At 41.9% G+C, this 25,309-nt stretch overlaps 1 protein-coding gene across 4 annotated transcripts in view; it reads left to right on the top strand.

Annotated features, from left to right (window-relative positions):
• Nucleotides 1-294: 294 nt before the first annotated feature.
• The window catches only part of ABCA1 (ATP binding cassette subfamily A member 1), a 95,040-nt gene continuing 70,025 nt past the window's right edge, over nt 295-25,309 (top strand). For 2 of the 4 annotated variants that reach the window (XM_030466703.1, XM_030466699.1), the window contains exons 1-3: nt 295-395; nt 17,036-17,165; nt 22,174-22,267. In XM_030466703.1, the coding sequence (XP_030322563.1) occupies nt 17,100-17,165; nt 22,174-22,267 (160 nt within the window). In that variant the 5' untranslated portion in view covers nt 295-395; nt 17,036-17,099. Of the gene's footprint in view, nt 396-540; nt 614-673; nt 754-17,035; nt 17,166-22,173; nt 22,268-25,309 lie in introns of those variants that run through there. The other 2 variants (XM_030466700.1, XM_030466701.1) reach the window with 2 other exon arrangements.

The raw sequence follows: 25,309 nt of genomic DNA, 5'->3' as shown, positions 1-25,309 counted from the left end.
GGGGAGAGAAAAGGAGAAAGGAATAAGAAAAAGGGAAAGAGGTAATAGAAAAAGGCACAGAAGACAGAGGACGCCGGAGAAACGGGAAAAGAAGAAGGCTGCTGGGCGGTCCTGTTGGCGGAAAGGGCAGCCCCCTCGCCGCAGCTAGCTCTGTGCCGCCCTATAAGTGGCGCTGCGGGGCGCAGGCTTGGGGCAGCGTGAGCGGGGCTGGCGTCAGGGCCGGAGCCGGAGCGGAGAGGAGAAGGAGGAGGAGGAGGAAGAAGAAGAAAAAGAAAAAGCAGAGGAAGAAGAAGAGGAGGAGGAGTAGTTGTAGTGCGGAAAAGAGGAGGTGGTGGAGCAGCGGATCGGCTCCGCTCCCCTCTCAGCGGCACGGACGGCAGCCGCCGGCCGGGGAGGTAGGCGGTGGCAGCGGGTAGCTGCTGGGGGAGGCTTCCCGTTTGTCCGCCCAGAGCGGGCGGTGTAAAGCGAGAGGATAAAAGCAAATAAGTGGGTTTTGAGTTTTTTTGGTTGGTTGGTTGGTTTTGTTTTCCGGCGTGGTGCTACCCTCTGTGCCCACCGGGTTCGGAACGTGGCTCGGAGGATGGCTTGCGGGATAGCAGGGAATCGGAAAGGGGTAAAACAGTGAGGTTTTCTTCTCTGTGTGCTTATATTTTTAATAATTACTTTATTACAGCTTTTCTTGATCTAAGCGACTCTGACTTGGCAGCGATCGCCTAGGGTGGCTCACCTTACTGCAGCCTTCTTCCAGCCCTGGTGGGTGCGAGAAGATAACGGGGAGGGCCTTGGGATGGGGAGGAGTGCAAAAATAAAAGATTGATCTAGCGGCTTTTGTGATGGGCTGGAGGTTCAGTTGCATGCTACAGATCTTGCTCCTGCGTGCCAGACTGTTGTTAGGTCTGGACTGCTACATTTCAACCTATCACCCTGTTACAAAATACTGCTGCTTAGTTCTGGAGATGCATGACTTCCCAGATGATTAAAATGTGAAAGGAAAGATTCTCCAATTATAAAATTCAAAGTTCATGTTAAGCAGTGTTTCCTCATCTTTAAATATAAGCCAGGAGTGCCCCACTATTCTCCCCACACATGTTGTTGGGCTTGGAGATCTTAAGGTTGTACTAATAACTTACTTACAGGACCAAAGTTGAGTGTGTTGTGAGTTTAGTGTGTTGAAGTAGACGTTAGTGAAGCCAGAGCGATGTAAACATATGCCTGCATACTTGTAAACCTGTTGGGTTGAAAGCTAAGGAGCGTGGAACTAGAAAATTACTCATCTGGATTAACATGTTAAAATGCAGTTTGGAAGTGCCTTTGAAAATGAGTTGGTGGCTGTATAGCAGAGAGCATCTTTATCTTAGGGATGTTCCGTTAACAACAGATGGCCAAGCTTGCTGTCGAAATGCTTTTTGTAACTGAGCAATCTCACTCAGTTTTGAAAGGGGGTAGTAAACATGCAGTGCAAATGCTTTTTGTGCTTGGCCTTTGTGGCACAGCTTGTTTCCCTGACGAATGGGAATGGCGATACGTGCTAAGACTTTCCCGTAAGGCAGATCAGTACGTGAATCTATGATGTCCCTGCAGGCTATTAAGCTAAATGGGTACTACCTGCGACTGACCAGCGTGTTAGTGATTACAAGTCATGCTTGTGGGTCTTCAGAATTCATTGTGAAAATTCGAATTTAAATATGTGTAGTAGTGATGTGGTACAGTCTGTATCTGGTATTGTCTGGATAGGACAGGAGTCTGATGCCTTTATGTGTGACACAAAGGACTGTTTCTCATGTAATCTTAATTTGGTAGGGTGGATTATGGTAAGAATTAGAAGTCAGCTCTTCACAAAGTGAGGACTTAAATTTGGTAGTGTGGAACACAATAGTTGTATGGTAGAATTTAAGCTGAACTTCTAAAATTGAGAAAGCCTAGCTTTAAAAAAATAATTTTAAAATAGCAGTTTTTAATGTTCACTGTAAATATTCTGAAGAGATACCTGCTGCCCTCTGAGTTGAAAGAGATCACAGTTTATCTCATCTGGAGTTTCAGAGTAATAATCAAGCAGCTAGCTCCAAGCATTCACAATAACTTTTCCCTATTACTTTGCTGCTGAGGTACACTTAGAGATAAAATATTTATATGAACAAGCACCTCGGCTGCAGCTATGTGGAAGATGCTGGCATTCGAAGGAGTCAAGGTAATCCTTTGAATATATCCATTCCAAACTGCCTATGAATGCAGCTGCATAGCAGTGCAAAGTAGGTATGTTGAGAGCTGCTTAATTGTTTCCTCACCGTGTGAGAATGTGGTGTGTTTATAAATCAGTTTGCCACAGGCAGCTGCTGGCAGACCTTTTTTTGTAGTGCTACCTTTGTTTTAAAAAATTAGTGTAGTTTAATGCTGTTGGTGTGAACAGATACTTGGTCTGGCATCAAATTTGGCATCTGCCATCACAGTGTCAGTAAGAATGGCTCCTGGTGAAATGCTGAACTACAGAAAATTAAATGCCATGAGTTTAAAAAACAGTCAGTAAAATTATTTTGGCCTTTGTTCCAGGAGTAACCTTTTCCTTGGCCTGAACTTTGCCCTGGCTCTATGAGGGTAGAACAGTCTGCTGTGATTCAGCAACAAGCCTCAGTAACTTGAAGAAAGTGGCTCTTGACCTTTTATGCAGATTCTGGGCTGGAACATACAATGTCCCATGGTGTTAATCAAGTGTAATATACACAGTTCAGAAAGCAAGTCTTCCCTTGCCTTTATCTCTGCAAGCCTATTGTATCCCCATTGAACTCACCAGGCAGAGTTAGAACCACAGAGATAGAGCAGAGGGAAGATGGGTCCTGAACTCATACATGTATGGCCAAATGTCATCCGCTCTGCTAGTGCTTATCATATGCATTGCACCACACAGGCACAGTATTTCCTAGGGTGTGGCTTCTTCAGAACTTTAATCCAGAGTAATAGAAGGTTGCTAGTGAGCTAGTAATGTACCTGCCTCGTTTTTCCCTCAAGTGCCTGTTCTTTTTCTCTCTTTGTTTCATCTTCCTTGCTGGTTCTGGAGTTCACCAGACCAGGATGAGCAATTGGGAATGAACTAACTTTTTGTTTGGTTATTTTTTTTATTTTTTCAGCATCCTGTGGTCAGAGCCTTCTCATGGCTTTGTGTGTGCCAGCACAAAGATGATAACAGGAGCAGAGCAGAAAGGGAACCAAACTACCACTTTAAGTAACCTTGGAGCAAGCACTCTTGGTGTTTATATAGGTGTCCTAAGCTGAGCAAGACAGTAAATACTGAAATAAATCTGGAGGCCACGGCTCACCAAACACCTGCATGTTTCCACCAGGCTAGTTATTCTTGATGAGGCCTGCTTTGAAAGGGGTTAGAATCAGCACTTACTGTTCAGTAAAAATTAACTTTATTCATATGGCATACTTGCTTATTTGTCTGAGACAGCTAGAACTCTATGGGCTGTATCCAGGTCTAGCATGATAGAAATTTGTTCTCTTTGAGTCTGTCTCTTCTTTATGTTGGCTGAGGATTTGAATCCTGAATTCTTGGAGGTATCCCGTGTAGTTATCCAGCATGTTCATCTGCAGTTACTGATAGTAGGACCATAAATTAAAAGTACCATGGTAATACTCTGCTTGCAGTGTTCATAAAATGATCTCTACAAAAACCTACAATATTTCATATTCTGTAGCCACGTGTCTTGTATTTCTGTTGGTCACACAAAAGTCTTACAGAGCAACTCATATCTACCATGATTTAAACTAGTGGCTGGGCCACTCTCTTACCTAGTTTTTGATTCCTTTCTCTGAAATAGATGGCAGCAAAGCAGCAGTCCCATTTTTATAGCATTTGTCATTGGGGAAAAGACATGAGCTTGCCTCAAGAACTGAGACAGACTAGGATGGAAAACTGTTGATGCAACTTTCCTGACACAGCAGGTTAACACTGTAGGAAAAATGGGAGCATTCATATCTTTATTCATTGGGTCATCAGCGAAAACGCTTGATCACACATTACAAGAATGCATGTCATTTGGAATGACATAAATATCCATGTGCAAGCTGACCTTTTTTTCCTCTTCTGTTACTTTCTGGAGGAGTGTTGCTTAGCAGAGCTCTATCTAATGCATTAAGAGATAGGTTTACAGTAGGCTAACTTTGTTAGGGAATAATTGGTATTAGACAGAAAAACACAAAAACCAAAAAACACAAACAAAAAACCCACAAACAAAAAACAAAACAAAAACAAAGCAAAAAACAAAAAACCAACAAAACAAAAACCAAACAAACAAACAAAAAAGCAAAAAGACTGTTCTGGTTTGGGCTAGATAGCAAGGTCATTCTCCAGGAAAGAACAAACAAAGTCAGAGCCTCTGACCACGGAGTTCAGAGATCATTCTGGAGGTCTGGTTTCCTGTTCAGCAAATGGCAGGCAGGGCTGTGTGTAAGGTAGAAGTGGTTAAAACCTGTTCACACACTACTTGCTCTACTCTCTGTAACAATTTTCAGTTGTGCTAGCCTGTTTTCAAGGGAACAGTTGTTACCAGAAGCAGGAAAGCAAGCGGTGCAACCAACATTCATCTGGATTCTTTCTTGTTAGCTTAGTAAAAGCCAAAATTAGGGCATGTTGAAGGTCTCAGAGTGCAGTGTTTGTGGTGTGGGTGACAAGATCAGCACTAGGGACCAGGAGAACTTGGCTCCAGCACCTGCACCTCTCCTCTTCTGACTTTCCCCTGTTTCCTCTAATCTTTTTTTACCATCACTTTAACAAAGATATGACAAAAGCTTGTAGTTTTTATGGTATAAGTGAAAGTGTGTTTTGTTTTGTTTTGTTTTTCTTTCCATCTGCAATAGAAAACATGTATTTTTAAGAGCTGTATTGCTAGTTTCAGAAGCCTGAGTTCAGATCCCAAAATTTCAGATCCAACTTGTGCTTTTTTCAGGTGAATGCTTTGCCTTCCAAAGAAATTAGCAAAGAGTTTTTATTCATGGGAAATTATTAGAGAGTTTTTATTCATGGGAAATACAGTGATACTGTAGATGGCTTTTTTCGTAATACCTGGTGTTGTAGTTACACTCCCATAGGAAGAATTTTGCTATGACAGCTAGTAAAATCAGAGTTAGGACCAGATTTGGATACATTATAAAAAACTCCAGCTCTCCACATCCAAACAATGAAGCGGCACCAACCTTTTCTAAGTATCCAGGCTCCAACTTTCATGCTGGTCGTAGTACTGGAGTCAAAGTTCAGAATCTATTATCTTCTAAATGAAACATTCCTTTTCAGTAAACTAAATTGATCCTGCATTTGTATTTTTTTCTATCAATGGGAAATGTGCTTTTTACCTACTTTGACACAAAATATTTTAAGTATTTCAATTATTCTTTACCCTATAAAACCAGGGTACAAATTCTGACTGCTATGTTTCTCAGCTTTCCCAAACCTATTACTTAAATATTTATCCTAAAGTAATAAGTGAGTTTTTCTATTGTCTTCGAAGACATCTAGACTTGATTCCTTTGAGCAAACTGATATCATCATGCAAATGCTGTCTGTTTTCAGATTTCTTCAGATCTTATTTTTCCAGGTGATTTTTTGTTGTCCCAACTGTCGTGTCTTCCAAAGCTTCATTCCCAGTTCTTGTGACATGCTTTTAATATTCCATATCACTACATCAGTCTTCTCAGTGGTGTTTAAAACTAGATATAACTGCAGCCATTTGACTTATCTGTGGGAGAGAATGCTTCAACTCCAGTGGAACTTATGCAGTGAGCAGAGCTGAGGATATCCTAAGCTAAAGAAGAAAGTTTTTAATGCTATATCCATTAAAATCTAGCAAAGCTGCTGTTTAAGTTTCTCTTTCAAGCTTATTTCTGCTCCTTTTGGCATTTCATGCCATTTGTGCATGTACCTGAAGTGTTTTCTGTTCTGAGTCTTTTGGCTGAAATTGAGTAGACCGCAGCTCTTCACATCAGTGCTTGGTCCCTTGAAACTGTTGGAGTAAATTAACGAAGCTCTGTCCTGCATTGTTTTGCATCATGAGACATAGCTTAGGACATGAATGAAATCTGTCATGCTTTTAGATTTGTCTGTATATGAAGTTCAAATAGGCATATGTTAGCCTGCTTTCCATGTCTGTTACCTGTTGTACTGACCTTAAAGACTGAAGCTTCAGCAGCAAGGTTATGGGTTGAGCAGCAGTAAAGAGTGATGTGTGGAACAATGGTGGTGTGTGGATCGGGCAAAGCAGGAGAGGATGGCACGTATCTTCAGGCAGCACTCCCAACTAGCGGCCCTGTGCCACACTTGCCACAGCAGGCACTTGGGCTTCCTTATCACGGGTGCTAATTATTTTCATATTCTTCTATGAATAACTTTAGAGATAAGTGGCAATTGAACCCTGTTGCCAAGATTAGTCAGAAATTTATTCCTCTTGATAACTGATGCTGCTTTTAAAAGTACTTGGTTATGTTTATCACTTTAGTAAATTACTAGCTTTCAAATCCATAGTTAGATGGTAGCCATGTAGGAGCCAAAGTCTTGTAGGTCTGCCTCTTGCAGGCTTTAAAGCATTGAATTCTGCTCAAGCTGACAATGGCTGCTAAATGTTGCCTTTGCTAGCTTGTTGAATTTTTTCAACAATGTCATCTCCTTTAATTGTGCTCAAGGCTTTTTCTTGGCTTGTGTTTTTCTGTATAGTTCAGGAATATTTTTTCTTTCATCTGCTATTACTTATGCCGATGCCACAGATATTAGTGCAGTTGCATGGATACCAAGCTTAATAGACAGCTTAATCTACATGCCACTGACCATTTGGCTATTTTCTACGCTAGAAGCCCTCTTGTTTTCTGTTCTGTTACTGAACACATGCTTGTTTATGGCGTAATGGTCCCAAATGGCAAAGAGGGAAATAACAGTAAAGGTTCTTTGAATGTTACAGGGCAGGTACACACCTCAAACTGCAGTTTAACCTTCTGCTGGACATAGTTTGTGTTGTTGTCTTCTTGCAAGATGAAGAGCAAGCCACAAAAACAAGATGTTGGAGAAGCATTCCCTTCCAAAAACCCCCTTCTGAACATGATGGCAAAGCTATGAGGCCTATTAACTTTACTCAACTGAAAAAAACAGCACTCAGTGATGCTCTACCCAGCCTGCAGTAGAACTGTGAAGTACCTATCCATGTTAGACCTTGTTAAACCAGTTGTATGGTTGCTCTGTCTCAAGTGATTTACTGACCAGAATTGGCTGTGGTAAAAGTGGTGGTTAGAGGTATTTCTGGCCTTAACTAAACTTGTGGATTTCTATTCCTAAAAGGAGTTGAGGCTAACTATTAGTGGAGTCCTGCCTTCGTTCTCCCTCTGGAGGCTGTGATTAAGCAGAAAAGTACCTTTTGCAATGTTAAATGCTTCACCCTTTTTCCCAGTTGCAAAGATAATGTCCTTAAACAGGATGTGTCATCAACTGGAAAAGGTAACTGAGGCTGTGTAACACAGATTTTTGCAGACTGTGTACTGATGATACTGTAGTTGCTCAGAGATCAAAGCTTATTGGCACAAATTAAGCTCAAATGTTGCAATTATTACTTTAGCAGGATGTTCTATTATTTCTAGACTCCACTAGAGAAGAGCTCATTCTTTGAGAGCAAAAAAAAAAATCTTCTCACATGGACTATGGATTTTTGGACACTGGCCATGATAAAGCAAATCAGTTTTTATTTGCTTTTGGCAGAGAATGGCCTGGATTTTGGCTTTTTTTTGTTGTATGAGGAAAGTAGGGAATGTTCAATGTAATGTTAAAAGTTGAAATTCTTCATGTATTTCACAACCTCCCACTGGAAGCTGGTTTTTTTTTTTTGTTGTTTTGTTGAGGTTTTTTGTTTTGTTGGGTTTTTTTGCTTTTTTTTTGTAACATAGATTATGCAGTTCATCTTGAATGTTATACTTGATATTTAAGCAATTCTTACAGCTAAAGTGCATGTACGTTTCTTTGGGTCAGTCTAGTTGTGGTTCATGCAAGCCTGAGTTCTTCCATTGCATTGGAGGTGCATTTGCTTTCACCAGTGAGCCTTTTGAGCATGCTAGAAGTAATGAGAACCAGTTGTGGTCATTTTGCTAGGCAGACATTTCTGCTCTGGGACAGATTTTCAAAACCGCTTGGCATGATTATACAACATCCTCCATTTCTGAAAATATGGCTTTGTGTAAATGTGTAAGAAGGCACAGAGGACTTTGGAAAACATTGTTAGATTTGTATTACAGAGTACTTAGTCAACTAGTGCTTGATTCTATGGGAAACTGTCCCATATGGTTTATTTACAGTTGATAGAGTTGGGGGCCATCTGTGGCCTGGCAATACTTCTTAGGAAATCTGCTTTGACAGAAGAGGGAAGGCATACTCTGAAACAGAATTCAGGATCAAGGGTTTCCATACTCATTATGTTAGTTTTGATCTATGTCTTTAAAAATTACTGCCTGCTTAGCTATTAATGGTGTGGCATTCAGAAAGGTTTAGCATACAATACACTGACTTCTGTAAAATCCATTTGCTTGGTCCTAGTACTAAGGCTAGATTCTTTTAGAAGCCCCTTATATATAACTGGGAAATAAGTAACTGGGAAGCCAGGTTTCTACTTCCAACACTCTGCTCTATTACTTCCAACTCTTGCCAGAACAAGGTTCAAGCTCCCTCTTGTGTGGTACATAGCACATCAGGCAGAACCTAGTCTTGGGCTGGGGTTAAATGACTTATTAATGTAGTAGCAGCAGTTGAAGCAGGTTATAAATAATAGTTTTCTTGTCAGCTTGTGCTAAAATAAGTCCTTTTCCACTGGAGGTCTCCTGTGGGGTTATGCCCCCTTAGACAACAAGGGAACTAATTTATTCAGTGTTTTGTAGCTGTATGCATGTTGCCTTAAGGGTACAGTGAGTGAACAAGGTGCTGCATGTCTATTTTGTCTGGATCACAGGTGGCAGGTCACTACAGGGATTCCAGGAGAACGTTTCATCAGCTTCCTGATGTTTTGGCACTATGCTTTAATATTCACAGAATCATCAGAGTTGGAAGGGACCTCTAGACATCACTTCGTCAAACTCTCTCACTAAAGCAAGATCACCTAGAGGACTGCATCCAGGTGGATTTTGAATGTCTCCAGGGAAGGGGACTTCACCATCTCCCTGGGCAGCCTGTTCTAGTGCCCTGTCATCATAGTAAAAAAGTTTTTTCTTATGTTTAAATGGAACATCCCATGTTCCAGCTTGGGCACATTGCCCCTCATCCTGTCACTGGGAACTACTGAGAAGAGTCTGGTTCTGTCCTCCTTGCAACCACCCTTTGGATACTTGCAGACAACAAGATCTCCCTTCAGCCTTTTCTTTCCCAGGCTAAAGTGTCAGGCTCTTTCAGCCTTTCCTCATAAGAGAAATGCCCCAATCTGCCACTCATCTTTGTTGCTCTCTGCTGCACTTTATTCAGTTGTTCCCTGTCTCTCTTGAACTGGGGAGCCCAGAACTGGGTGAAGTATTAAATTATATATTATATGCAGTATATATATTATATTAGTTTTAGAAAATCTTACATGCTTCTCAAGGAGGGAAAATGGGTCAACCTGGTTGGGGATTATCATGAAACTGGATCTTGAAGTGTTTCTATCATACAAAACGTTGTTATTTAAATGGGAGATAGAGGGCCATGTTGAATCCAATGTGCTGGTTGCTTTCAGTGTTAATGAGAGCTGGAGAACAAAGCTAGAACCTGTTTACTACCAAACCTAAGGCCAGGTAGTCAATGTGTATAAAGTGATGTAGTAGAGAATCTTGCCAAGAGATGCCAACCAAATATTGTTAGTGGCCCTAATTAATTTCTTGCCTGCTGACCTAGAAGCTCTCCAATCACATTGTTGGTAAGAAGGAGTTGGTGTAAACCCTGTGGTGTGACCTGAGTGATTTTGAAGACATGTTGTTCTTACTGAAGGAATTTTTAGATGGAATAGAAAACTCGGTGTCTGATACTCATTTGGTAAATGGGAGAGAATTGGAAGTCCTCTGTGGTGAGGTTACGAAAGACTTGCTTTTAGTGAGTGTCTCTGGGGCTTTGCTGATAAGGATTCTGTGTTCCAGGCAGCAGGCTGTAGGTTCAAAGCTCACACCTTCACTGCTGATCCAGCATTGCTTGTGGTTCCTGCGGAGAAGCAGTGCTGAAACCAGGAGACAGGCGTGCGAGATCTGGTAGTTATATTTTCATCTCTGTGTTTGCTTTTCTTGTGCTGGCCTCAGGTGGGTTGCTTGAACTCTGTGCTGCTAACACTTTACATCACACCTTTTTGTAACTTTACTTTAGAAGAGCAATACTGTTACTCCTATAAAATATCATTTGGATGGCAGTTTCTCCTTTTTCCTGGAGGTTCGGTAGATGCCATAAGCTTTTAGACTTCAATGTTCTAGAGAGGGGAATGTCACACTTGCTGCTGTGGGTTTTGAAAACTTTGTAAGAGCTGTTTTAATCACAGAATGGACACTGCTGATTCTTTATGCGCTGTTTCTTCTGTTGATATGTCCTCAAATTAGATCTCTAGCATCAGGATAAAATATTGATTGTGTTTGTCCACAGCTGTTCTTTACCTAGCTTAATCTCAACAGAATTAGGATTAATGCTGTTTTACATCCTCTTTGAATTGTATTTGAGGTGGCACAGATGCAATGCGCTTTGCTCTTTTTAGGAATTGTGGAAGTTACAGAGAAGGTGTTTTTAAAAAAATCTGTGCCTTGAATGTTTCTTATGGCTTTGCACAGCTGTACAAAGTGGATGTGGTTGCGTGACAGTAAGTCACTTGCTTGTAGCTACTACAATATAAGAAGTGAAATCCTGTGGAGAAGTGGGTAAAATGCTACACCTTGATTTAGGAGATGTGGATTTAATTCTGGGCTCTGCACTTAATCTGCACCTTTGTTACTTGAATGCTCATCCAGACCACTGATTCTCTGATAGTTTGTTTTGTCTTAGTGAAAAAGTCAATTTCTGAGGCAGATGCTTCTGTCCTGCCTTTGTGTTCACAGATCTCGTGGGATCATTTGCTGATGGCATACGGAGCACTGGGGCACTTTGGCCTTGGATGTGGGCTTTGTGGAGTTGACGTGGCTCATGCTATTACTTGCTCCACAAAATGCAGCATTTCCTAAAGGAAATTAATTAAGACATTTCTCAACATTCCCAAAGTGGACTCTTTCTGCTGAAACCTGGTGTTTATACTTCAGTTGCCCCTTTTCTTTCAAAGTGAGTCTTGTTTGACTTGAATATATGTACCCAATCAAAAGGAATTGGGGTTAAGCAGATGTACAGCTTTTCTCTGAGTCAGAAAGCATGAAGTGCTGTACCATGGCTGCTTGTGGGAGAGCAACAGCATTGGCTCTGGTAAACAGAAAACTGTGCTGTATCAGCCAAATACCTTTCCCCTCAGAAGGGCATAATCTCTAGATGTGAGGCTGTGGCTACTTGGTCTGTGGAGAACCACCAGTAGTGGTAGCTTTTATGACACCAAAATCTGACCAAGAAAACAGGATAGAGGCTACTAACCTAATTAATTGAGGAACTTTCAACTAGTGAAGTCTTTCTGGGTCTACTGACCAAGATTGGATTTAAGTCTTTGCTGAAGACATAAAGGGTCTTATAGCCTATTGCTGGAATCCTGCAGTGTTTAAATCTCTGGAAATTTGATAGGTTTGCTTTGTTCCCTGTTTAAATCATGGTTTCTTCTCTAGGGGAAAGGTTTTTTTTGCCCCCAAAAGAAAGCAAATAGCTGCACTGTTTGCAGAAAGCTGCTTTTGAAGGCTGTTTTATATTTACTTAGTACAGACACCAGGCATGGGGGTGGGGAATTGATTCTCTGCCACTTGAGTTTTTCCTCTCTTTAAATCTACAGTTGTAAAAATACATGGCTTTGTATTTAAGGTGGGTTGGGTCTGGAGATTCTTGGCATACCAGCTAATGGAATCTTCAACAGCCATTCTAATTTGTTGCTTGGTCAAAGTATGTGTTTCACTATCAGCATTTTGAGTTTGCCTTACAATTTAACTTTCATAAGAAATTTTCTGAATTTCACACAGAAATTAAATTGCAGCTCTTTAGATCTGAAGGTTATGAAGGGTTTTTGCATTGATGGGAAGCCTCATGTGCAGGGTGGGAGTCTTCTGCAAAGGCAGACCATGGGATAAGTGCATGGACCCCATGCTTTAATTTTGCTTCTGGCAGTTGTTGTGAATGAGTAAAGAAGGGTCTAGCTCAGTTTTAGAACTGCACTAAGAGCAAAGCAGGAACACCAGGCCAGATGAGAAAGTATGTACAAATTGCTCTGTATCTCCTGCCCATCCTCTGTTCACTGATTCTTCAGGCTGAAAAGCTTTTCCATAATTGCAAGGATAAACTTCTCCCTAGGAAGAGGTTGGGGGAAACTCTAAGAAAAGATCTATAGATGTATGTGGATGTCTTTGCAACTTCATACGTCCTGAGTATTTTTGGATGGAACTGGGGAAACCTGAAACACCTAACATGCTATTGAAGTATGCACAAGTGAATAGCATGTTGCTAGAGCATGCAGGTGCCTCTGTATACTGAATCCTCACCATTTATTTGCTGGCTAAATACAAAGTGGCTTCTTAGTACCCTTACTTTATCTTGACCAGATGAATAATGGAATGTTTATTGCTGTGTCTGTGTGTTGCATTGGGTATATGCCTGGATTCATGGTCTTATTCCAAACATGCATTGCTTATTTCAGTTACCAGACCCTTATGATGATACCTGCTTATTTGTGGTAAGGTGGCAGTCTGAGATGGCACCAGAGTTACTAGGCAGCTGTCAGGTGTACTGCAAAGTTGCAGACAATTTGAATCTACCCTGGTGTGCTCCATGTGGTTTAAGTCGTGGAGTTGTGTTGCATATGTTTGTGTAGAGGTGGAAAAATGCTGAAGCAGAGCTAGGCTAAAATAGATTTCTGTTCAATTAAGAGAAGCAAGTTTAGTGCAACTAAGCCTAAATTTGTTGTATATTGGTATCTACTCCTACTGCAAAATTTCAGCGGTCACACATGACAAGGTACTAAATTACTGTAAAATTGGTATTGTAAGTAGGATATCTTACAAAAAGACCTTTCCACAGCTAAGTTGCACTATTTGTTGCAGCTATGATAAGTCTTTCTACTCTCATGATGTAAGTGCTTTATAAAAGCAAGATACTGCACTTCAAAAGGACTGCTTTATTTGTATCAATCCCAAGTTTCTTCAGTAGAGCTGTGGTACATCACAGCAATCTCAAGCTGTGGTAATGAATGAATGCAGCTTTTCTTCTAGACAGAAGCAGTATTGCTGCTTTGGACAGTTTTGTCACTGACACCTGCTGTTGAGTCATGACATTTTGCTTGGATAACACAAGCCTGTGTTGGAAACTAGCTGGTATCTGTATGTTTTGGCACTGGAGTTCTAAGTGGCAAGTTGGATTTCCCAGCTGTGTTGAACTTATCAGAGGAGTATAAAGTGGAAACACAAATAGACTTCAGCTCCAGCAGAGCTGGAAGTGTTGGGTCTGTCAGTTTTGTGTCTCAGGCGTACCAGTCTTGACTTTTGTCAGCTCAAGGAACATTTGAAAGAGTCCTCACCCATTTTAATCTGAGATTTATTTGGTGGAGCATTTTCTGATGCATTTAGTAATTCAAGTGGACCTAGTTAACTTAGCAGTGAACCAAATATTGCAGAAAGCTGCTTTTGAAGACTGTTTTATATTTACTTAGTACAGACACCAGGCATGGGGGTGGGGAATTGATTCTCTGCCACTTGAGTTTTCCCCCTCTTTAAATCTACAGTTGTATTTGTATAACTCTGAATTAAAGTCAGAGGCAGGTCTAGGCATCAACAAACCTGTGTTACTCATCTTTGTTACGTCTTTGAAACTATCACCCCAGCATGGCTGGAAGAAGAGTTGTGCACACTTCAAATTCCAGTTTTGTGCTTTTGGTGAACAGTCCAACACTAGGCTATGATCCCTAGTTTAAAGTTAGAATTCCACAGGTAGTGCCTACATCTGGGCCACATTTTGCAGTCTGTTGGTACAGTCCTTAAAATCCAGTTTTTTTGCTTCATTTGAAATTTGCATGCAGGCAAACAGGCCTTATTGGAAAGTCTGCACATTTTTCTTTGTTCCCAGTAAAGTTTAGCTGAACTACAGAGAGCTGAAGTCCAAGTGGCTGGCACAGCTGAGTCCTTCTGGCTGCACAGCCTTCTGCTGATCATCTGAGTTGTCTTAAATGATCAAATAAGAGCCCTTATCTCACTACAGTGTGCTAGTGCAATGTGAACCCTTCAACCTCTACAATTACTATTTCTGTGCTCTGGATCCTGTGGACTGACTGTAATTGTGAGGGACCAGTGTCTGGATTTTCACTGACGTGGATTAAGCCCTCTCAGCCTGGTGACTAGCTCATATGTCCCACAGACTGCTTCAAGTTTTATTCTGCTTCTGTGAAGAGTATTACAGCACAGGAGCTGGTTGCGTTTGCACTGAGGGGAATGCCAAGGGTCTCTTTGGTACTGTCTGGGATCTTTGTTGCACTCTTCCTGAGGTACTTGATTCCTGATGTACTTGATTTTGTATATTTTGGTCTTTGCTTTCCAAAGTTTTCCATCAGTTAGAGTTAGTTTGATGCAAAGTTGACATTTCTGTGGAGGAGACAATATGGAGTGAGTATTCTGAACATCATTCTCAAGATAAAATCTGTCACTTAAATACTGGTGATTGTAGAAGATTGTGCAGTGTCTTCCTCTTCTCGGCCTTCAGTATGCCAAACTTGTCCTTTGGCTGTGGGACTGGACTCAGGCAGAAGGGCTTATGTCTTGTGGTGCACCGGAGAGCACAGCAAAGCAAATGGAGATCTGTGACCCACAGACCAGTATCCTTGCAGAAAAATGCTTGGAAAGAGCAATTCTTCTGGTGTTCTCTGAAGGGTTTTTATATCCGCTGTGCTCTGTTAAGAGTAGCAATCGAGGCTGCTCAGTGGGTGAGTAGAAGTGTTGCTGGCAAATTCCCTGACTCCTTGGCAGAAATGGGTCACTGGAGGAGGTAGGAAGGAGTGATAACCTTCCCTACTTTAATTTCTGTTCCCTGTTAATTACAGCTTTAAATGTGTAATACTGACAGAGGAGATGCTGCAAAGCTCCCCTGTGTCTGTGCCTCTGGCAAAGGTGTGCACATGGTGTGCATGTGTGCACATGCCACAGCAGCCAGGGCTTGTCCTTTGAGACTATCCACAAAGAGTGAGTTTTTCCCTGCAGTGGACATGCTATAACGCTGTCAAATGTCTTGCTCTAAGCTTGTCTGGGAATTCATTGTCTACCAGCCAGATGTGCATGCAGCTAGAATGTGTTGGTGTCCAGGTGCTCCAATCAGCAGGAAATGCTGGGCAGGGGAGAAGTGCTCTTTTGTCATATCATTTGGGTATTCCTCTGTGAGGATGAGCATTTATAGAGGTCATGTCAGTCAACTGCAGCAGTAGCTAGCAGAAGTTAATGAGTGCATGCTGACTGTACACTCAGCTGCCTGTGTGCTGGCATGAGGTTCAATTTGTATGGTTTTGTAGGCCTCTGTTATTGTTCTTTCCTTCCCTGTTCTGGCATTAAGAAGCACTCTTGTCCTGTTGTGACACTACAGTGTAATTATCTGTAGAACAAAGTGTAATGGGTTTATTTGTTTTGTTAGTCATATTATGGAAATTTTTTGTAAAGCAGACCTGTATTATTAGAGTCAAGTTTTTAATCTGCAAGTCATTGTAATAACAGAATTTATTTTTGGATGAGACTTAAAGGCCACAAGTACTCATTAGCTCAACTCATGCTCAGAATTGCCATTTATCATCTAGTTTCACTCCAGTAGGACTGGTCAGATCATATCGTGGGGATGTCTTATGTTCCTAGCACACTTATGGATTTTGGGTAGCTTTTCAATGCAGTTTGTAATCAGGCATGCAACTCTGAATCATTTTTTTAGGGTACTAGTATGTGGACCACTAGAATAAAAAACGTGTGATTCCAGCTTAACAAATACTGGAGGGGATGATTCTCTTGCTGTATGTTTAAATAGTTCTTAGCTGTCTCTTTATCACTGAGCTTGTCAACTGTGTATTTGAGTTAATAAGTCAGAAATAATTTTTATGTCCTGTGTGGACATTTACTCAGAATTAGAATACTATTAAGATGAAGTAGCTAAACCTCAAAGGTAAGTTAAGCTATGCCAAATTAATTCTGGAAGCAAATTATTATTATTAATTAATAGCCACCAAAGAGACAAATGTTTTTCAGTGCTTTGTACTTTCTCATGCTCTTGCAGGTGTACACTCTTACTGGATGTACCTAGTACCAGTATTGAAAGGCAGGAGGATGCAAGACCCAAGGGTGACTTAACAGCAATTTTCCATTCCCTTCATCCAAATATGAATGGCTGCGGGGTTGTTCTTAGTCAATTACCTTAAAGGAAATGGACATTTCTCTCTTGCCTGCTAAGTGCATAGCATTTTCTTCTACAAGGCATGATATTGACTGGACTCCAAAACAAAGGCTTTACTAATTTGGCAGTAGGCTTTTCACCATTATAAAATATAATACAGAAAGAAGCTTTACAAAAAGGAGTTCAGTCTCATTCTGAGGTTTTCTTAATCAGCTTTCAAAGCCCATGGTTTTTTTTTTTCCCCTTTCTGGACTGTTCTTTCTCTTGGAATTTTTGGGCAAGAAAGAGGAAAATTGTTTTCCTGTGGGTACTGCATTCTTTTGTGCCCTGGAGCTCTGAGGTTAGAGACAGTGAGTCTAAATATGAGCTTACTGAGACCCGTGAGACCTGGCTGTAGTGCATGGCATTTTAGGAAGGCAGTGATGGGGAGTCCTGTGAAGGGCTGTAGTGTTACATGAAGTCACAGTGCAGCCTCTACCTCTCCCAGTCTTGTTACCTTTTCCACTCTAACACAGCCTTCTGCTTTCTATTCTTTTAATTTCTTTCCTCTAGTTAATGCCCAGCCACAACATCTCTGCTGTGTACTGCCACTGCTGCTGCACGTGTCTGAAGGAAGATGGCTTTCTGGACGCAGCTGGGATTGCTGCTGTGGAAAAACTTTACCTACAGAAGAAGACAAACTGTAAGTGTTAGCCAGAAGGGCTTTTTGAGTTCTAAATTGTAGCCTTGCAGCTTATTTTTAAAGGAAAACAGGGAAAAATCTTGTAGCTTCATGTTTAATATCTAGTCCCTGGCAGACCAAATAGTCTGCCTCTGGAAAAACCTAATTCAAATTGAAGAGACTGATGGGTGGACATAAACCAGAGGGTTTGGAGGCACTGAGGACTTATGTCCTGAATTCCAGCTCAGGAGAGTGTTGGAGTACTGGAACATTCATGTCACTCCAGGCAGAGAGAGTGGATGACTGCCATGTGCAGCCACAATGAAAACCTGTGCTGCGGTGTGCTCCACTTTGTGTGTGTGTGTGTGGGGGGGGGGGTATTGCCAAATTGCAGAGGTATGCACTTGTATCTCAGAGTTTTTCAGTTCTGCATGCTGCTGCAGCAACAGCAAAAATCTGCCATTTCCCATTGGCAGAAGTGATGGGAAAAACGGTGGACATCTTCAGCCTTCTTAGTAAGAAAGAGAAACCCAAGCCTGCTGTGTAACTGTACAATAGGAGGTGTAGTTTAAGTGACTGGCATGAAACATGTCTCACATCAATGATGAGAAATTCAGGTAACTGCTGTTTTTCTACACACGGTGCATTCTGATTAGTTTCAGTGCTAGTCTCAATCTTAGCAGTGTGGGAATGTACCTGTTCAGACAATGTATGATGAATGTTTCTCTCCTTGTGGTGACAAAGGCACATGAGAATGAATCCATTATGGTGTTCTCAGTGTTCTTCTGCCTTTACATTAATGAGCTCTCACAGTATGCTAAAGCTTCTACTAAAAGCCTCCAGCTATTTCCCCTCCAGAGATTTAAAGGATAACTCTTAGATCTGACCTTGAAGAGGTATGAGTAGGGAATGTGAAGAGAGCATGAGTTTGAGGTGGTGAGTGGAAAGTGTCCTCTTTGATAAGCAAATATCAGGCTGCTTGCCAGCTGTCTGGGGCTGGGTAATTTTTGAAACCTGTAGTTCCAAGGAAGGGAACGATATCATATTCACCACTGGAGATGGAGACAGTGTCTGAAGTCTTTGCTTAGGTGTTTGAGGCTTGTTTTATAGAGCTTGTGTCCAGTGAATTCAGGGCTGGAGTTAGTCCATTCTTAAATACAACCAGACATAGGGGGCTCATGTCACCTTTGACTTTCCTGGTATACCTCTGTGGTTACAGAGCTGCCAGTGGTGGCAGGGATTTCTGTGTGATAGTTATGGTTTCAGTCCTTATCCCAGGATCCTTGTTCTCCCAGGACAGGGCTGCTCAGCTGAGAGGCTGTGGGGCTGTGTCAGCCACAAGGAGTGGGGCTGTCTGCTCTCTGCATGCGTGGGCCAGCATCCTGACCTTATGAACAGACTCCTGATTTAGAAAGGATGTTGCAATGGTGCTGGGGAAGGTGGTCTGAAAACTGGCTCCAGCTCCTAAAAAAGATAGGCTGTTCTCAGCTATTGTTCATGTAACTTTGGCTTTTACAGCTGAAAACAATTTCTTTCTCCCTGCTGATAGAGATTTTGCTCTTGACCTCCCAAACTGGCCATAGCAAATAGGGTAGCTCTGGCACACTGGTAGATCCTCTGGAGCAGTGCTTAAACTGGTTAAAAAGGAAGACATTCCAGAGGAGCCGAGTTGTACACCAAGGATGAGTGCTTTTTTGTCAGGACCTTCTGAAATAGATGCATCAGGTTTGAAGGTTACTTGAAGAGGTCTGAGTCTAGCATGTCCTGTCTTAAGGACAGGGTAGGGTAGGCTTTGGCTAGCTTGCTGCGAAGCAGAGGTGCTTTCAGATACTTTTGTGCAACAAAATGCATACATGTAGGCTAAGCATGTATGAGTGAAAAAGACCTTCCTGCTTGTACATCTGTCATGTATCTGCTTGGCTCTTTCTTGGTACATTCTGGTGGCTTCTGCATCAGCTTCCCATTAATTAGCCCAAAAGATATGGGTCTGCTCATAGGCTATTTCACACCAATATTTTCTGTCAATTCATAACGAAGGCCTGAGATATTGCTTGTTTCTGTGGGTTTCCTATACCTCTGCGTTTTTCTCATAAATGGTTTCCATTTGGGCTTTATCTGAAGATGTCAGAAGGGGAAAGCCACTTAACAGAAAATGGCAAAGAAGTAGCAGAACATCTCACCACACTGTTATAATGGCCACATAGTCATTAATTTATTTGTTTTACTGGACACCAGTGTCCTTGAGCTGGATGTAATGTAGATGGATCTCTGCTGTTTGTACTTGCTTGAAGATGTAGCCTGGAAGTAGTCTGATCCTTATTCTTTCTCTGAGAACTGTAGGTTAGCCTTTCTCCTCACTGACCCTTGTTGGGTGCTATGAGTTTGGGCTGTGTTGCGAAAGATGGGTTCAAAGCTCAGCCTGACGTGTGCAATTCAAGTGTTACTTTGTACTGGATAACTTCCAAAAGTGCTGGAGTGGGAGGACAGAGTTTGCAGGGGAAGGGAAAGAAGGGAAGAAAGGGAAGTGGAATGAAATGAAATATGTTTTGGGGGTCATCGTGTAAGACTATTTTTCTCTCCTACAAATGAAGGGACAACTCAAACTAGTGTGGAGAGACTGGTGAGCTGCTGATAGCTACCTGCATTGAAACTGGACTGTAAAGGTGGGGTGCCTCTCACCCCGTGCAAGCCTCTGGTGCAGCAGCTTCCAGACATCTCTTGCTGAGTAACATCTCAGTGGCTGCCACCGTGTAACAATCTTTAGATATAAAGGTATAGCTTGCTTAGTCCAAGCTGCATCCCTCCTTTCTCCATCCTCCCCAAGCCTGTCAGAATGCTAAGCTAGACTTGAATGTGCAGAGGTATACAGCACTGTGCACATACACCAAATGTGGTTACCTTAGTGACTATGTAATTAACTGTAATTGGGAGTGCAAAAGAGGAGCTATGTGTGCAGGTAGCCAGGCTTCCCTTCAACAACAGGGCCATTGAAGTACTACTGACCACCTCAGTGTGATGCAGCTAGGGCTGTTGTTCCTTTGAGCAAGCCAGGACTTGCTCTCAAGGGCAGCATTTTCTTGCTGGTTCTGTAGCAGTCACAGGGCTATTATAGACTATCAGGGCTTTTTAGTCACTCAGAGAAATCTCTGATGCAGCTGACACTTCTCTATCCCCAAGTGGTGTTGTAGTGGTCAGTCAGGGTGTGTGCTCCTTGCCTAAAGCCAGAGTGGCAGAGGGCTGTGGTGTGAGCCACAATATGGCTGTCAGTACTGGTGGAGGGAATGGGTTGTCCTGGTTTCACAGGTAACTTTCTGTCAAGAGGAGTAAAATTCTTTCTGCACAACCCTGGCAACAATTGGAAAGGAATCTTGAAGAGGGAGAGGGAGACAGGGACAAGTTTTAGTTTTCAGTCTAGCTCTGAGCATCTCTGATCTCTGGAAGCCAGACTACTGATGCAGGAGGAGAAAGGCCGTCACTGTTAATGGCTGTCAGTGTGTTGAAACTACACTATTTATTGTAAAAACAGACCTGAGATACTGAGGCATCTTCCTGGCATCTTTGTTAGCATGGTCTCTGTGAAGTTTCTTAACCAGTAGTAATACAGCATGTACATGAAAGTAATGGGTGGGAAACAATATCCCAAACTTGTCATGTGGAGTCTGGCACTGTTACCAGAAATGGCTGGGAGACTCTGAAGCTCAGTTTTGCTGACTTTCAGATGAAGTTGCTATTTGTGTGGAAGTCAACCATCAAGGGTATCTGTGAGAAGCCATCCTAGATGGGTTCCTTCTCTGAATCAAGCAGCATTTCTTTTAATGCACTGCTTTTGTAGTGCATTAAAAGTGCAGTTCTTTTGAGGTAACTCACCAAAGAAGTATCATCCCAAAGTCTACCTATAGTGTTTTGTATTGAGGATCAAGAATCTAATTTTAGCTGTTAATGGTGTAGCATGGGAAAACATAACTGTCTGTGGATTTCTGTCTACCACTGGGGTTCAGGTCTTATCCCAAATGCCTTGTAATAATAATAAGGATGTTATTAGATATCATATTAGAAAAGGTAGGATTTTCCAGGAAAGAGGGGAAAAGATATATCTTTACATTCTAGTTTCCATCTCCCAATGAAGGAGAAACATAAGAATCATCAGCATTAAAATCTTTCAGTTTCTCCTTGTGTCTTGGCTTACCTAGATACATGTTTAGGCAACCTTTCTGAAACAGGAAAGAAGACTTTTAGATGGTGAAGCTCAAGACTGAGAAACTTGTGTCTCAGAAGCTCTCAGCTGTAGTGCTGCTTTGTCCACATGTTTCTGTGGGATGTGGTGCATCACAGTGAATTTTTCTGTGCTTCAATTCCCTGTTTAAAAAATACTCTGCATTTAATAGCTGGCCTTTCTTGTATTCTCATCTGGTACCTCTAAATAATAGAGTTCTTGATATCTTTACTGGACACTGTCTGTTGGTGCCTCTCTTTGGAAAAAAGTGTACATTAGAACAAACCAATAACTAGGTATGAGCTTCACCCTTTGTAGCTCTGCTTTCCTGATACCAATATACATTTGCAGCAGTGAAATGGCAAGACTTTGTATAGGTATGCACCGGTATGATTTTCATGCCTGAGGTGTTAGGGTAGCAACTCAGTAGTTTACTATGAGAATGGGATGCAAGTACTTCCCACTGCCTTTAAAACAAGAGGCCAAAAAATTAAGGTCGTTGCTGGGAAGATTTATTGGCAAGTTTTCTTTCAGTCAGGGGATGAAGAGAACTATAAAAAGAAGCCAAAAATAGCCCTCAAGTATTTCAGGTTTCATCCCATAATGGACACATATGAAGGAGAGAAGCCTGTAACTGCAGATTGCCCTCTGAAGATGGAGGGACAAACTTGGTCCTGGAATGCACAGGTTAAGCATACAGAAAAGTGAGGTAATGCTTGCAAAATGTCCTGGCTTAAAAGAGAATTGTACTGGAACTTCTGTTTTACTTTTTATTTTAAATATGATGTCTTAATACTTTGTCTTTATTATTTCCAGTTCCAGCTGCTGATTGAGGTTGCCTGGCCTCTGTTTATCTTCTTCATCCTGATTTCTGTAAGACTTTCATATCCACCCTACGAGCAGCATGAATGTAAGTACTAAACACAGCAGCTGCACCTTTAATTGTGGCAGATGCAAGAAGGTAAAGATGGCTAGAAGGTAAAAATGCATCTGGCAAGATGCAAGGAGCAGGGGTAGTAGTTGCATAATTTGGTCAGAAATCTTCAGGGAAGTTTTAGTGGTCTTTTCCTGAGAATTTAGGAACTGGTGTGCCCTGACATGATTGTAGACGGGGACTGTAGAGGAAGCTGAACATGAGCCAGCAGTGTGCTCAGGTAGCCAAGAAGGCCAGTGGCATCCTGGCCTGTATGAGGAACAGCATGGCCAGCAGGTCCAAGGAAGTGATTCTGACCCTGTACTCAGCACTGGTGAGGCCACACCCTCACCAGAGGTCCCTTCTGGGCCCCTCAGTTTAGGAAGGATATCGAGGTCCTGGAGCAGGTCCAAAGGAGGGCAACCAGGCTGGTGAAGGGACTCGAGCACAGACCCTATGAGGAGAGGCTGAGGGAGCTGGGGCTGTTCAGCCTGGAGAAGAGGAGGCTCAGGGGAGACCTCATCACTCTCTACAACTCCCTGAAAGGAGGTTGTAACCATGTGGGGATTGGTCTCTTTTCGCAGGCAACTCTCAGCAAGACAAGAGGGCACGGTCTTAAGTTGTGCCGGGGGAGGTTTAGGTTGGACATCAGAAAGAATTTCTCTACCGAGAGGGTGATCAAGCATTGGAATGGGCTGTCCCGAGAAGTAATGGATTCTCCATACCTGTAGATATTTAAAAAGAGACTGGATGTGGCACTCAGTGCCATATTCTAGTAACTGCAGCGTTAGTGGATCAAGGGTTGGACTTGATGATCTCTGAGGTCCCTTCCAACCCAGCCAATTCTATGATTCTATGATTGCTGCTGTTTTTCTTGCTGTTTTCTCAGCTTTGCATTTGTAACACATTAGCTGAGAATTTGCTATAGAACTGTGACACGTCTGCAGAGCCTACGCAGCACCTGAGTATTATTTCTCATCCCTGATCTGTGTGTGACTGAGCATAAAAAGAAAGCATTGTTCAGCCTGTAAGAAAGCAATCTCCTTTTCAGGCAGTAATGTGGATTAATGTATCACATTGAAGAGCACAAGAGCAATTCCATTCTTTCCAACCACAGACTGTCAGCTCTGTATTCAGTAGGTTCAGCAGTCATACATTAGATGGGGAATATTGTTCTGCTTTGCTCTTTCTATCCTAAGCTTATTTCTGCTTCTCTTTCAAAGGAAGCTCATTCTTTGCAGATGACAATTGAGGCCTCTGCCATTTGATTTAAGAAGCATGACTTGTTTATGAGCAACATGCTTCATCTTGCTGTGTGTGGTGATGGCCTCAGACTACAATTATCTGACAGGAAAGGTCTCTGTTTATCTTTCCTTTGCCTGATTATTTCAAGGTAAGAGTAAAGGGTCAGGACAGTATGATTCCTGGTGGCACTCTGAAGTGTTTCAGTCTTAAAATGGGTGAAGAACTCTGTTAAGTAAGCACTTACTCTGTGGTTCTTTGCAGTGTCCTGGGCATTTGAGGCTGCTTGCTGGTCTCTAAGCTACCAAGTATCCTTTTGAAGCTGAAGCATCAATGTTTGCATTTTCTCATTAAATTTGAGATGGCCAAATTCACTACAATGCTAATTGAAGCTTCCTTAAGTTAAATATCATCCTTTCCTGCATGATACTAGAATTGCCTTTTCTGACAGTTAACACTGTCATTTGGAGTGATCCGTGTAATATGTGCAAGCTGAAAAGAAGCAATAAGCAGTCTACTCAGCATAAATAGCTAGCAACCTCAGTGATAACTTGATCCAGCTATGGCAATGATGTATATATACTCAAACCTAGCAAGAGTTGCTTTTTCATAGAGCTGTTTAGACTGGGCTTGTTAGTAACTTCCTTGTAAATCCTTTGTTGCGGCACCCTGGTGTCATAAGCAGAGTTTTGAATCTTTCACCTGCAGCTATTTTTCCTTCACACTTTTGTTGACTGGTGGTTTTGTCTGCCCTCTGTCTGTGTTGTCAGCAGCAAGTGTAGAGTGTAGAGCATCTGGTGTAACTTTTTAATGTGCTTTTTGTGGTTAATTGCTCTCCATTTTTCTAAAAGTTTCTGAACAGGTAACATTTACCTAAGTTCTAATTGGTTCTGTTGAACATTCACTCCTATGCTGACAGATGTATTGCATACTGGAACATGTTTTGCTGAACTGTGAACAGAGATAGAAAGAAACCTTGAGTTCATGGTGGACTCTGTGGCAACTCTGTGGAAGCCTTGAGGGAAACAGGACTGTTATCTGTAGTGGCAGTGCTGTGTGCTATTACGAAATGGCTTGTAGGTAATGCCTCATGATAGCAGTAACAGATGTGTGCAAGTGCTTTGTAGCTTCTAGATAGCCTCAGTGATTTAATGATACAGGGTTTTTTCAGCAGAGGAGATCTTCATGTCTGTCTTCCTGTTTGAGGAAAGTGAGAAGTACCAAGGACTGAGCTGTAGCTTTGCAGCCAGGATTTATTTTTTTCTTCTAGCAACTTGGCCTAGTGTGAGGAACCTTTTTCTAAAAACATAGGTGAAAGCTTTGCTTGCTCTTCAGTAGTTAACATGACTGGCACCAGACCATCCAGAAAAGACATCTTGGGTTGATATTGAGCAAGACTGCAGACTTTAGTCTTGTAGTGCTTTACTATCTTTTCTGTTTCTGTGACCCTTTTATGTATCCAAAATGCACTTCGTTTGGAGAGGAAAGAAAGAAATCATCTGACAAAGTGACTTTAATTTCTCCTAAAAAGGGGAATGTCTGCAGCAGTGTCACTGAAAATGGTGGGCTGTTACACTGTTTCCTGTGCAAGTAGGCTGACTTAAAACTGGCTCATTCCTGCTTTGAGAAACTGCTGTTACATGCATAACTTTGTAAAAAAGTTACCATGAATTGTTTCCTTCCTATTTTCCAGTACTTCTAGTAGTTCTTTGAGTTCTTAGGCAGGTAAATTGAATGGTGCTTTGTTGAGAAGTTTTGGGAAAATAATCTGGAAGTCTTAGCATTTTTCCTCCTTTC

This window comes from Calypte anna, chromosome Z (assembly GCF_003957555.1).
Source record: "Calypte anna isolate BGI_N300 chromosome Z, bCalAnn1_v1.p, whole genome shotgun sequence".
NCBI classification, from domain to species: Eukaryota; Metazoa; Chordata; class Aves; order Apodiformes; family Trochilidae; genus Calypte; species Calypte anna.
This window is presented reverse-complemented; position numbering and strand designations above follow the sequence as displayed.